Source organism: Macaca nemestrina, chromosome 20 (assembly GCF_043159975.1).
Source record: "Macaca nemestrina isolate mMacNem1 chromosome 20, mMacNem.hap1, whole genome shotgun sequence".
NCBI lineage: Eukaryota > Metazoa > Chordata > Mammalia > Primates > Cercopithecidae > Macaca > Macaca nemestrina.
In genome coordinates this window covers 232,962-245,300 of record NC_092144.1, presented here as the reverse complement: position 1 = coordinate 245,300, position 12,339 = coordinate 232,962, and the positions used below count along the sequence as shown (strand labels likewise).

Here is a 12,339-nt window from a genome sequence, read left to right as displayed (position 1 = left end):
TGGGGTTCCTATAACAAAAGACAGATGAACCCCCAAAAAAGCAAGCGGAGGCTTATTAGCATGTATATTTCATATATACATGGGAGACACACAGGGAATGAGGGAATCTCAAAGAGACAGCTCAGAGCTTTCTTTTATATAACATCTTCAACAAGGATAATCAATGTTTCTAGAAGTGCCAAGACAAAGTAAAAGGACTTTGGGTCATTGGGGGCAACAAATTGTGGGAAGGCCAATAAATGATAGATTTTTGTGTAAATTCCTCTGGTGCTGTTTCCTGAATAAGGGTCTGAAGTTGTCTACAGAGATTGACCTGCGTCCTTTCTGGCAGAGAGGGGAGAAAGGGCACTTTTGTCTTTGTATAATATGATTATGTTGTGTGCTTTTCAGAAACTAGAGGGAAGGCCAGAGCGCTTCTTAATTGCTTTCAGCTCAAAATATTTTAGCATGGCGTGTTGTATTCTCTGCACTGTTCCTGCTGCAGATATCTCTAAAGGCATCAGTCGCATCCACAGCACTACTTGTGGGGAAATATTGAGCAGAACTGGAATCAAATGTATAATTCAGCCCCATAGAATCTGAGCCACAGGACAGAGAGAACTGCCCGGGAGTCAAAGCAGACACTGAGCAGCTGACATTCTAAGAGTCTCCTTCCAGTAGATCGGCGCATAAACTCAAGTTCTTTTCACAGATTTGTCTGTGTTTCTTTTTTGGAAAAAAACATAACCCTGTAGCGAAAATGTCTACTTCACAGTGCACCAAAACATCTGGAGCCTTAGCCAGAAGCAGCACAGACCCAGCCAGAAGCAGCACAGACCCAGGCAGCCTGGTGATGTCCGGCGGGGGCAGCCCATAAAATCCATCAGCATGTGGCCCTGCGAGCCGCCACCAGTAACATATGTTTACATGCTAATGAATGTCAGGCTCATTTAGAACAAATTTGCATCCATCAAAGTCAAACAGCGAGCAGAGCAGCACATTTTCCTGTGTGTCAGTGGCCCCTGAGATACCAGGGAGAACTTGAATTGCCTGACCCCTTCAACTTCCAAGCATCCCAGAGGGAAAATGCAGACCCCAGGAAAGGACTGTGCTGGAAACCATTTGTTCTTACAGATGTCCGGAGTAGTCTTGTGACTGACCCAAAAACTCCCCTCTGAGGGTGGGGGAGACCTAGGTTAGGAGAGGGTGAACCGTGCTGCCTTCTAAGACCTTCCTTCTAAGGGAGGGTGGGAGAAACCCAGAGTAGGTGGAGGTGAGCCATGCTGGCAGGACCTTCCTTCTAAGGGAGGGTGGGGAGACCTAGGGTACGTGGAGGTGAGCCATACTGGCAGGACCTTCCTTCTAAGGGAGGGTGGGGGAGACCTAGAGTAGGTAGAGGTGAGCCATGCTGGCAGGAACTTCCCTCTAAGGGAGAGTGGGGGGACCTAGGGTAGCTGGAGGTAAGCCGTGCGGGTAGGATCTTCCTTCTAAGGGAGGACGAAGTGTGCTTTGCTAGACTCTGCGCTTGAGTCTCAGCGTGGCGGACCCAGATGGGAGCAAGTCACTTCTATCCTATGATTCTGGGTGTCCTCATCTGTCATGGAAGGTTTGGTTAGATGAGCTTAAAGTCACTCCAGTTGCAAAGCTGTGTGACTTGTAGATACATGCCAGTGTGAATGACTCACTTCACTTTTACAAGTTGCACAGATAGCCAGGCTTCCCCTTGTATCAGTCAGGAGGTCCCAGAAGACTTTGTCACAGGCAAAGAGGTGATTAAAAGGAGTCACTGACGGGATTCTTTGGAGATCGGTGGGCAGGGCCCAAGGGAAGTGAGAATAGCACTCCCCAGATTATGGGCAAGGGATGCCTGGGGAGGGGCTGCTAACGTGGACAGGCATGAGTAAGAGAGGACTGAGGACAGCTCCTCTCCCTCCTCCCCTTCTACCTGCTGCCAGCAATGAATCCAACCAGCAGCCCTAGGCCAGGCCAGGCTCCCAGAGTCAGAGCCAGGAAGAAGCCAGGCACATGGAGAAGCCACTGGTCCCCACCAACACAAGGGTGCAGTAAGAATTTTGATGGAAATATTTAAAAACTCATTCAACAACTTCCTATCTCCCCAACCAGCCTCTACATATGATTCCACCTTTTCCGACTCCTGAGCCATCCTCAGGGGTGTCACAGGGGTGGGGCTGCCTGCTCTGCCCAGGGCCTGGGACCCTCCAACCTTCGGAGGTCTGGAGTCCCCTCTCCTCTCCCTGGCAGCAACTGTCTTCTCTGCTGTCAAATTATCACTTCCATCCTCCCACAACACATGAGAATTTAAGACGGGATTTTGGTGGGGACACAGCTAAAGCATATCAAAGGGGGGACCTGGGGCTTCCTCATGGGGCTCTGGCATGAGCTTGGGTGACACAGGTTATAAGACCCCATCTGCTTCAGGTTTAATTGCATACCCCAATATTCCCAGGTTGTAGTCCTAACCAAGGACCTCAGAATGTGTCTGTATGTGGAGATAGGCCTTTTAAAGAGGTGATGAAGGTAACGAAGTCATTAGAACTGATGCCCTTGTAAGAAGAGATCAGGACACAGACATCTATTGAGGGACAACGGCACGAGGACACAAGAGAAGATGCCATCTGACAGTCAAGGAGAGATGCCTTAGGAGGAGCCAGTCCTGAACCCACCTTGACCTTGGACCTCCAGACTCCAGGACTATGAGAAATACATCTCTGTCTTTTCACAAAACTGCCTGTGGCAGCCCAACCAGAGCCATGCGCCATCTTTGGTTCTCAGAAATTCCACTTGTTTTTATACTCCTGGATTTTAGGAGGCCCCTGGATGACCAGCATGTGGCTAAAGTTAGAGAAGGAGTTACTTGTGTAAGAGAGCCCCACACATCTCTGAGCGGACACCGTACAGCCCATGAGATATTGGGTGTAGTACCATCCTCTCTTCCCTAGGATATTAAGAACAATATCACAGGAGGGGTGTACAGCCACAGCCCCTGCGTCACTGGGAGCAATAGCATCTTCTCCCCCTCTCAATATAAGGAACAATATCCCAGGGTGGGTGTACATCCCCTGTGATATTGGGTGTAACGTCATCGTCTCCCAATGCGGATATTAAGCATAGTGTCACAGGGGGGTGTATACCTTCTTCGCTATCGGGAATAATATCCTCTCCCCTCAGGACTGTATGCAAAATATCGAAGGGGTTTTACAACTCTTGCGATATGGGCAGTAATATCATCCTCTCCCCACCTAGATGTTAGGAACTCTATCACAGGCGGCCGTACATTTCTTGCGATATTGGGAGTCATATCCTCTCCCATCATGGATATTAAGAACAATATTACAATGGAGGTGTACCACCCACTGCCATATTGAGAGTAATATGCTCTCCCCTTCGGGATATTAGGAACAATATCGCAGGAGGTGTGTACAACCCCTGCGATATTGGGAGTAATATCATCCTCTCCCCCTGAATATAAGAAACAATATCACAGGAGGATGTACACCCCCTGTGATATTGGGAGTCATATCATTTTCTCTCCCTCTGGATATTTGGAACAATATCACAGTGGGTGTGTACACCCTCTGCGATTTTGCCACTAGTATCATCGTCTCCCTCCCAGGATATAGGGAACCATATCACAAGGAGGTGTACACGCCCTGCGATACTGGGAGTGATATCGTCCTCTCCCTCCCTGGATATTAGGAACAATATCACTAGGGAGTGTACACCTCCTGCAATATGGAGACTAATATCATCCTCTCGCCCCCTGGATATTAGGAACCATATCATAGGGGTGGTGTACACCCCCTGTAAAATCAGAAGAAATATCATCCTCTCCACCTTTGGATGTTAGGGACAATATCACGGGGGAGGTCTACACCCCCTTCGATATTGGGAGTTGTATCATCCTCTCCCACCCAGGATATAAGGAACAAGACGACCGAAGGGATGTACACCCACTGCCATAGTTTCAATAATGTCATCCTCTACCCCCTGGCTGTTAGGAATAACATCATAGTGGGGTGTACACTTTCTTCGATATTGGGAGTGATATCATCCTCTCCCCGCTGGATATCAGGAACAAGTCTATTAATTATTAATATTAATAAATATAAGAAAAATTAAGAGTAATCATCGACATTAATAATCACAATAAAGATAGTAAAATAGTTAAAAATGTTAACGATTAGCATTAACAATCAGTAGTAATATCACTACTAATAAAATAATGATATCAGCAATTGTTACTTAAATCAATATTAAGTGATGCTGGTAATAAAATAACAATATTAGCAATTATTTTAAGCATGCATAATCATATATTTAAAATAATTATCCATAACAGTATCCTATTAATAGTATCATTGATAATTGTTAATATCGATCATGGATGTTTAATAATTAATCATATTACTCCTAATACCGCAGGGGGTGTACACCTACCTGTGATGTTGTTCTTAATATCCAGGGACAGAGAGCATGGGATGTTGTTCCTAATTATCAAGGAGGGGAGAGTGTAATATTACTCCCAATATGACAGGGTGTGTACATCCCCCCCAAGGCACTGTTCTTGCCATTCAAAACAAGAGAGGATGACATGACTCCAGATATCGAAGAAAGTGCAAACCCACGTGTGATATTCTTTCTAATATCCAGAAAGGAAGAAGAGGATAGTAATCCTCATATGGCAGGAGGGGTACACTCACTCTGATATTTTTCCAAATATGCCGGGGGAAAAGAGAATAATTGCATTCCCAATATCGCACCAAGGGTTGTACACCCCTTGTGAGATGGTCCTTCATAATGTTTCAAGGCGGGAGGGATGATATTATGACATATATGGCAGAAAGTGTACACTCCCCAGGGATATTGTTCCCATGATCCTGGAGGGAAGGGGATGATATTACTTTAAATATTACAGAAGGTGTACATGCCCCCAGTGATATTGTTTCTAATTTCCACGTGGGAGAGGAAGATATGACACCCAATAATGCAGGGAGTACAAACAGTCCTGGGATATTCTTCTTAACATTCAGGGAGGAAGAGGATATTACTCCCAATACAGACGGGTGTACACCCTCTGACGGTGTACACACTGAGGGTATACACCCATCTGTGAAAGAGTTCATAATTTCCAGAGAGGGAGATGATATTACTCACAATATCATAAACAGGCTGTCAGTCCACCATGGCCCCTAATAGCCAGCGGGAGGAGAAGGGGTGGCTATTAGTCCCCACCTTGTGGGGGTGCCTCACCCCCCTGCGAGGTGACTCCTAATAGCCAGAGGGGGAGAGGGGGTGGCGATTAGTCCCCACCTCGCGAGGGGTGCCTCACCGCCCTGCGATGTGGCTCTTAATATTCGGGGGGGAGAGGGGGTGGCTATTAGTCCTCACATCGTGGGGGAGGTCCTAAAATAAAATATATGTTAACTATTTAAAGGTGTGAATTTTATTACATATAGAAAAATGTGCGTTTAGCGTACAAATGTGTGCATTTATGTCAAATACATGAAAACACATAATCCAGGTGTTTCGGTTCATACCACTGTAGAGACTTTTCGGTTTCTTTTCATACAACTGCCCAACTGGGGCCCAGAGCCAACACCCACCAGCTGTGTCACTGCGTCTGTTGTTTTACTGTCACACACCGGCCCTACCCCACACACACAAAAAAAAAAAGCCATGGCACTTAATAAAAAATTAATTTTACAACATTATTAGAGATGACTTGTAGTCCTCTTTGAAGAGACTGCAGCATGTGAAGGATTTCAAATACAACTGTGTTCTGGGTCTCCTGATCTAAGGACCTATCCGCACTGGTGGCTTTAGCAGTGCTTCATGCAAACTTCCAGAAGGCATGTGTGTCATGTCTAAGAGCAAACTAGAGTTCACGCCTCAGCACTGTGTGCCTCTTCTTTCTTCCGTCCCACAGGCACCGTCTTCGCCCAGGGAGCTGGTGCTGTGCTCTGAGGCTCTGTCCCACCAGTCCCTGCCAAGTCCCTGGGGCCACTGTGGAGAACCAGCCTCCGTCTGTCAAAGTGTGTTGTGCAGAAAACAACTCATCCAAATCTGTTTAAAAACCACACATTTGCGACGCCTATAGGCCTCAGAAGGTGGAGGCAGACAGGTAAAGGCAGCTGCCATGGGGGCTGAAGTTCAAGCCGGTCTGTCCGGCGACTGATGGGCACTGTCTGCAGTGAGCCACTGCACATTTAGCGAGGCTGTCTGGCCCCTCACCTCTGCCAAGCCTCCACCCGTCGAGTCTGGCCTGGATTCTCACACGCCTGCACAGCCTTCATCTGGTTCATAACTCAGCTCACAAAGGGCCCCATACAAAGGCCCCCGTACCGCGGCAAGGACGGCGGTGGTCACACCTGTGGTCATTTATCCTCTCTGCATCTAGCTCCTCTTCCTGAGGCAACAGCACCTCTGAAGTCACAGCCTGGCCTCCCAACTCTTCCCCATCCCGGGCTTCTTGGCATGTTGCTCTGCTGCACACACCTCAGCAAATACTGCTGATTAGCCAGAATCACCCAGAAATCTCTTAACCTTGATTCTGACTGCTTTTATAATTTGTAATATTTGTACTTCTGGTGTGATTTGAGGAACAACAAATTTTAAAATTAGAGAAGATGTGGTTTTTATTCTCTCCTTTCTACTTGCAACCTTGAAAATTCAAGTAGCAGCAAGGTTTGTTGAGAGTAACTTCCACCAAATAGAACCTATTACAAAGGTACTACAGAGTGTCAAATAACCACATAGATGTAAAATAGAGATGCAGACACAGATATAAAATCCAATGGTTAAACCAAACTGAGAAATGCTTGCCAGTTTGATAGGACTTCTGAAACTTGACAAAAATGTTGGCTAAGGGATACAAGATGTTATGAGATGAGTGAGATGCTTGGCCTAGAACCACAGGCTCTCTCCTCTTTACAGCAGAAAATCCATAAGGAAGTCAAATCTGAAAGAACCAGGTACCATTGAACGGCATCATCAGTCGTCCTTCCCATCCCTCGGCCAGCTGAGGTGAGTGCAGACAGTCGTTCACCAACATCCATCATCCATCCTCCAGGCCATGGCTACACTTTACTCCCAGGCTCCCTGTCATTATGTAGATTAGGTAAATCCTAGCCACTCTCACCTTAAGCCTACCCCTGCCAGCGTGGCAATCACCCAGTCCCAACCACAGCAAGGACAGCCGTGTCCGTGGGAACACAGAGCAGCGGTCTGAAAGGAACCTGGATCTCTGAATACCTCATGGAGCAGTCACCAGCCTGGAACATCCTCCCTGACGGCTTTGCAAGACAGAAAAACTCCTTGGTTCCTCAAGCTACAATACTGCAGAGTCTCAGGTCACAGCATCCTTATCTACCCTCGTCAGGAACCGTTCAATGCTCATCAAGACATGAGAACAAAACTGCAGTGGCACAGTCACACTCAACACAGACCACCTGCTGCTCACATTCATCGTATTAACACCAAAAAGCCACCGTGGTGGATATCCTGGATGTGGACACTCGGCGGCCTTTTGCTGGAGATGCGCTTTGTGCATTTATCGCACGACCATCTTGGCATCAGGAGCTGCAGCGCAGATGGCAGCTGTGCATGTCACAGGGAGTCTTATTCGCTGGAATCTCAGCCAGCTCCCAGCATCAGCTCCCACAGCGTCCTCTCCTCTGGGAGCACGTGCTTGGACGCCACAGTGTCCTGTGGATCCACAAAACCGCGCTGTCCTCCCTGGCCACTGTGCCTGTCCACTGTGCCTGTTGCGGCTCCGATAGTCCTCCGTGTCTACCTGTTGGGGCTCGGATAGGCCGCCTTGTCCGCCTGCGAGTCCCGTGCACTACAAGATTACGCCATTCCAAGGCTGCTCGATGAGGCTTCACACGGGGGCATTGTATTTCATTCACTGCTAGGTTCTACACTGACTCTTATGACCCCGGGGAAGGACTAAGACTTAAATAGAACAGCGGCTAGGTGATACAAACCGCCGCTGTAATCAGAACATACCAAGACCAGGCCACAGGAAGGAAGAAGCAGCCCTGGGCCGCAGCCTGTTACCAAGTCGCTGACATCTCTGTCCAACATGGATAAAAAGACCCTCTTTCCTCCGAAGTCTAAAGCAACATATCGGCCCATCTAACAGTAATTCTGTTGTACATTTAACTTCATCTTGCCCTTCTAAGTGACTGTTCACGGCCTTAACACCTGAACAAGAATTTCTCAGTTGCTGAACCACTGTTCGTTATTCAGCAGATAAAATGGCAGCAGATTGCACCCCAGGAAGAAACACACCCAGTCACGGGCACAGAACGGGACATCAGCACAAACCGTTTCCCAGAAAAAAACGCATCTCTGCTTTGGGACATACCATCCCCGGTCTCCATGAGCTCGGCGTTGCAGTACTTGGGCGCTGTCCGGGACCCCGTGGAACCCTGTGGTCGCTCCATCTGTATGGAGTGCTCTGAGGTGTACGTGGTTACGTCAGGAGGTGCAGAATGATTATCTGTAAAGAAGCACATCATGAGTGTTTCTGGTGGTTGTGGCGTTTGCTCTGCAGGTTGAGCAAGCCATAGCTCAGGAAGAGACGGGAGCGCAGACGCTCACCCTGGGGGTGCCGTGAGAAGCCAAAGCTGATCTCAGCCACGTCTGCCACAAACATCTGGCACAAAGGGGGACCCCAGCATAACTCATGTTGCCGAAAATGGAGTAGAGTTCGGTGAAACCTCAATTTCCTAACAGGAGCCACGTCAGCGGCATTTTAACTAGAATAACGTTAGACCGGCAATGGCAGGGCGCCAGGAAGCGTGTGTGTGTTCATGGAAGGGTCCCGTTTCCTGTCGGCCACCGTCCACACAGCCCAGGGCTTTACTCGCGCTTTGGAGCCCAGGGCCTGGAAATGGAAACCCAGCTCTGAAAACTTCTGGGGATTTGGGGATGTCCCTAAAGCTCTCCGTGCCTCAGTTTCTTCATCAAATGGGAACAGTAATGGCTATGACCATGTAGGATCGGGGCGGGGGGGTTGGCCAGTGTGACTATGTTGTGCCTGGACTCCTTAGAACACTCACGCACACATGATCACAGATGCTAAGTTCTCATTCACAGGCTTCTGATTATCTCAGAAGGTCAAATGCACATCTGACTTTTTACTTCTCTTCTTTTGCCACACAAAATATTTCTGCTCTTCAAGTTTCATTATTTTGTCACAGCTTTTCCAAAAAACTCCCAAACTTATAGAAAATTTCCAGATAGTCTAGGAGGATTATCTTTGTGCCCAATTAGAAATTACCGGAACGCGATCACCCGAGAGTTACATTTGGGTCACACTGAGCCCTGACGTACATGAGTTAGGAGCCCCTCATAGTTTGGATAAATTAATTCTTTGTACTAAAACTTCCTCCAGTATTGAAAGGGTAAACCCACAAAGGGAGGCCCAAGTGCAGTGATCCATTTATTCAAAAATATGTGTTTTCCTTGGTAAGATTCTGTGCATTTTCTTAAAATTGAATAAAATCCGAGGATACAAATGCTTCCACCAAGTGGCAGAGGCGGTGTCTGGCCTCCCCGTTCACGTCTGGCAGAGCCTTGGCCACTATCCTGCAATCCAATATACACATGGAATTTTATTATGGAAAAATACGTAGCAGTCACACATTTCTGTTCAATGTTTAGCCTGCTGTGATTTCAGGTAGGGTTATTAATTCACATAAACGAGTGTACATGTTCCTGAAACTGTGTCAAACTGAAGTTTAACACTGCTTTGCATTTGAGTACTACTTTGCAAACTTTTAAAGAGTATTTCTGTTTTCTCCTTTATACTCACAACAGTTGAGAGAGAAAAATTATTGTTTTCAATTTTTTTTCCCTCACTCAAGCCTAAAGCAGGAGAAGGGACTTCAAGATCCCAGCAGCAGTTATTGGGAAAAGTGAGACAGACCCAGCTCTCCTGACAGCAAACTCCTGTTCCAGACAGAAAACAGTTGACGCTTTCAGTGTCAGTGAGCACCGAAGGGGCTGGGACCCAAGTCAATCCCAAACACCTCTGGGTGTGAAGGAGTCAGTGATCTAGAAGTGAACATTCTGGGGTTCTGGGGTGTCTGTCGGCTATCTGATCACACATGACGTCCACCTGCTTCCCACTGAGGGTTTTGCAGAGATCAGGCTTTCCTGTGGTAGCTGGTGCCGGGAGGGTCTGAGCCTGCGGCTCGTGCTCCGTTATCGGCGACGTGGTACACAGTCATCTCCGGTTACTGCTTTAATAGAGACACACACCAAAACCTATTCAACCCAAGTCCCATACTTGATGGAAAACATTTTCTCCTGAACCATTCAAAGGCAGAGCGACGCGAGGCTCATCGTGGCTCCCCCACGTGTCGACTCTAGCTCTAGTAATTCTCACTTCACTCCTTTTCCACGGCATCTTCAAACGTTGTAGGGCAGTGATCCTAACTTTGCTCTTTTTCTAATACAGAGGATCTCCCTTGTCATAGAACCTACACAAAACAGTGCGCCACGCCCAAGAAACCTGAACACCTGTGGCAGACAGCAGCGTAAAGCGGCCGTGCTTAAAGCCCTCGTTTCCTTAAATGACTCCCGTGGTCAGGAGGAGCACACTTTAAAACCCTGTCCTGTTGACTGGGACTGTTAAGGTTTCACGCAGGAGCATAAGTGAGAAGAAAAGATAGAAGCGGATATGGCTGCAGGATTCCCCAGGAACACGAAAGGACTTATAAACAGAAGGCCCCTGGAATTCGGATATGGCTGCGGGATTCCCCAGTAACAAGGCCCCTGGAATTCCAGCTGTGGGAGGAACCTGGGCATGAGAAAAGCAGTACAGCAGCTTCCAGAAACAATCCAACCAAAGCACCCCAGGGGCCAGAGGGGCTCTGCGCTCTTTCCACTAAGGGATTCCACAGCCAAGATACAAACAGAGGAAAACGTGCACACACAAAGGGGTTTAGACAACAGGCACAGAAAGACACTGTGAAGCGTGCTCACCCATGGGGGTCTGGGCCATGACATCCGCTAGCCTGTGGGCAGCCCTGCTGCCCCCGCTCTGCGTGGAGGACGACGAGGTGGTGGACGTGGTGGAGCCGTGGATGGCCTGACTGATCCAGTGCTCCACTTTGATGCTGCCCTGGCTGGAGGTCGGGGCGCCCTGGGAGTCCACCTGCACTGAGCCTTCATCTTCTGAGCCATAAGAGGTATCTGTGTAAGAAGAAAGGCAATTTGCTATATGTTGCAGCAAAAACAGGCACTACAATCTCAGTCCCTCCAACACAGATTTACTTCACGCAAGTCTGAACAGTTGTTTAATGACTTTTTGCCGTAGACACTCTTGAGAATTTAAACCACTTTTCAGATAATGAACCATTTATTTTAGCATAATGAATTTTGCTTCCAAAGCACCTTATACAAACATGCTATAAGATGTTTGATACTGTCATCTCAAAGATGCACTGACACATTTCCTCTACACAGCAGTTTGGGAAGAAACCAAGTGTTTTCTTGTGTCAGTCAGAAAGTGAGAGGGCAAGGGGAGGCGGAGGGCCTGTGCAGCTCTCAGGAGTCTCAGTGTGACTATGTTTAGCCCCGGTTAGTCCTGAGATGCTCTTCTGGGCTCTGATTTATTTCTACGTTGGTGTGTGTGTTAGATACCCTTGCAGGTGATTTTTGCATCTGTGTGTTAGTTACCCATAGAGCTGATTTATTTCTACATCGGTGTGTTAGATACCCATGCAGGTGATTTCTGCGTCTGTGTGTTAGTTACCCATACAACTGATTTCTTTCTATGTCAGTGTGTTAGATACCCATGCAGCTGATTTATTTCTACATCGGTGTGTTCGATACCCATGCAGCTCTCTAAGGATCAAGACGCTGATGATGGTAACAGGAGGGAAAGCAGAATGTGCCTCACATAGAGCGGCCCCTCCACCTCCCCGTTTTCCTCTGGGGCACACAACAAACCCTCATGTTACATTTTGCACTCAAATCTATTCACCTTTACACTATTCGTTTCTTATACATTGTCATTATTGATTTTTCTATCTGTACAAATTGGATATCTTGGATTATGAGAAAATACATCCCTTTTTTCACTATAATTCGCGAGAACATTTTTCATTTAATAACTTTTCATGCAGCACCAAGGTTTTTGGGAATAAATTGCTGCTGTATTTGTTAAACTTCAACGTAAGAATGACACTCAGAATCCTACCTACAAGTGAGTGATGGGAGGCGCTGGCTCAGGTGAGCAGCTCCAGATCATTGGGTGAGAGAAGGAGTCACAGCAAATAATCTTAAGACACTGGTTTGCTTCTTAAAAGACAGTAAGGGCAAACA

General features: G+C 47.4%; 1 protein-coding gene and 1 long non-coding RNA gene across 24 annotated transcripts in view; one reads left to right on the top strand and one right to left on the bottom strand.

Annotated features, from left to right (window-relative positions):
• The window catches only part of LOC139360507 (disco-interacting protein 2 homolog C-like), a 242,982-nt gene that overhangs the window by 52,617 nt on the left and 178,026 nt on the right, over nt 1-12,339 (bottom strand). For 22 of the 23 annotated variants that reach the window (XM_071087920.1, XM_071087915.1, XM_071087909.1 and 19 more), the window contains 2 exons: nt 10,996-11,205; nt 8,369-8,503 (listed from right to left, as the gene is read on the bottom strand). In XM_071087920.1, the coding sequence (XP_070944021.1) occupies nt 8,369-8,503; nt 10,996-11,205 (345 nt within the window). Of the gene's footprint in view, nt 1-4,245; nt 4,488-8,368; nt 8,504-10,995; nt 11,206-12,339 lie in introns of those variants that run through there. The other variant, XM_071087923.1, reaches the window with a different exon arrangement.
• LOC139360512 (uncharacterized) overlaps nt 1-12,339 on the top strand; it is a 123,783-nt gene that overhangs the window by 101,799 nt on the left and 9,645 nt on the right. The window lies entirely within an intron of this gene.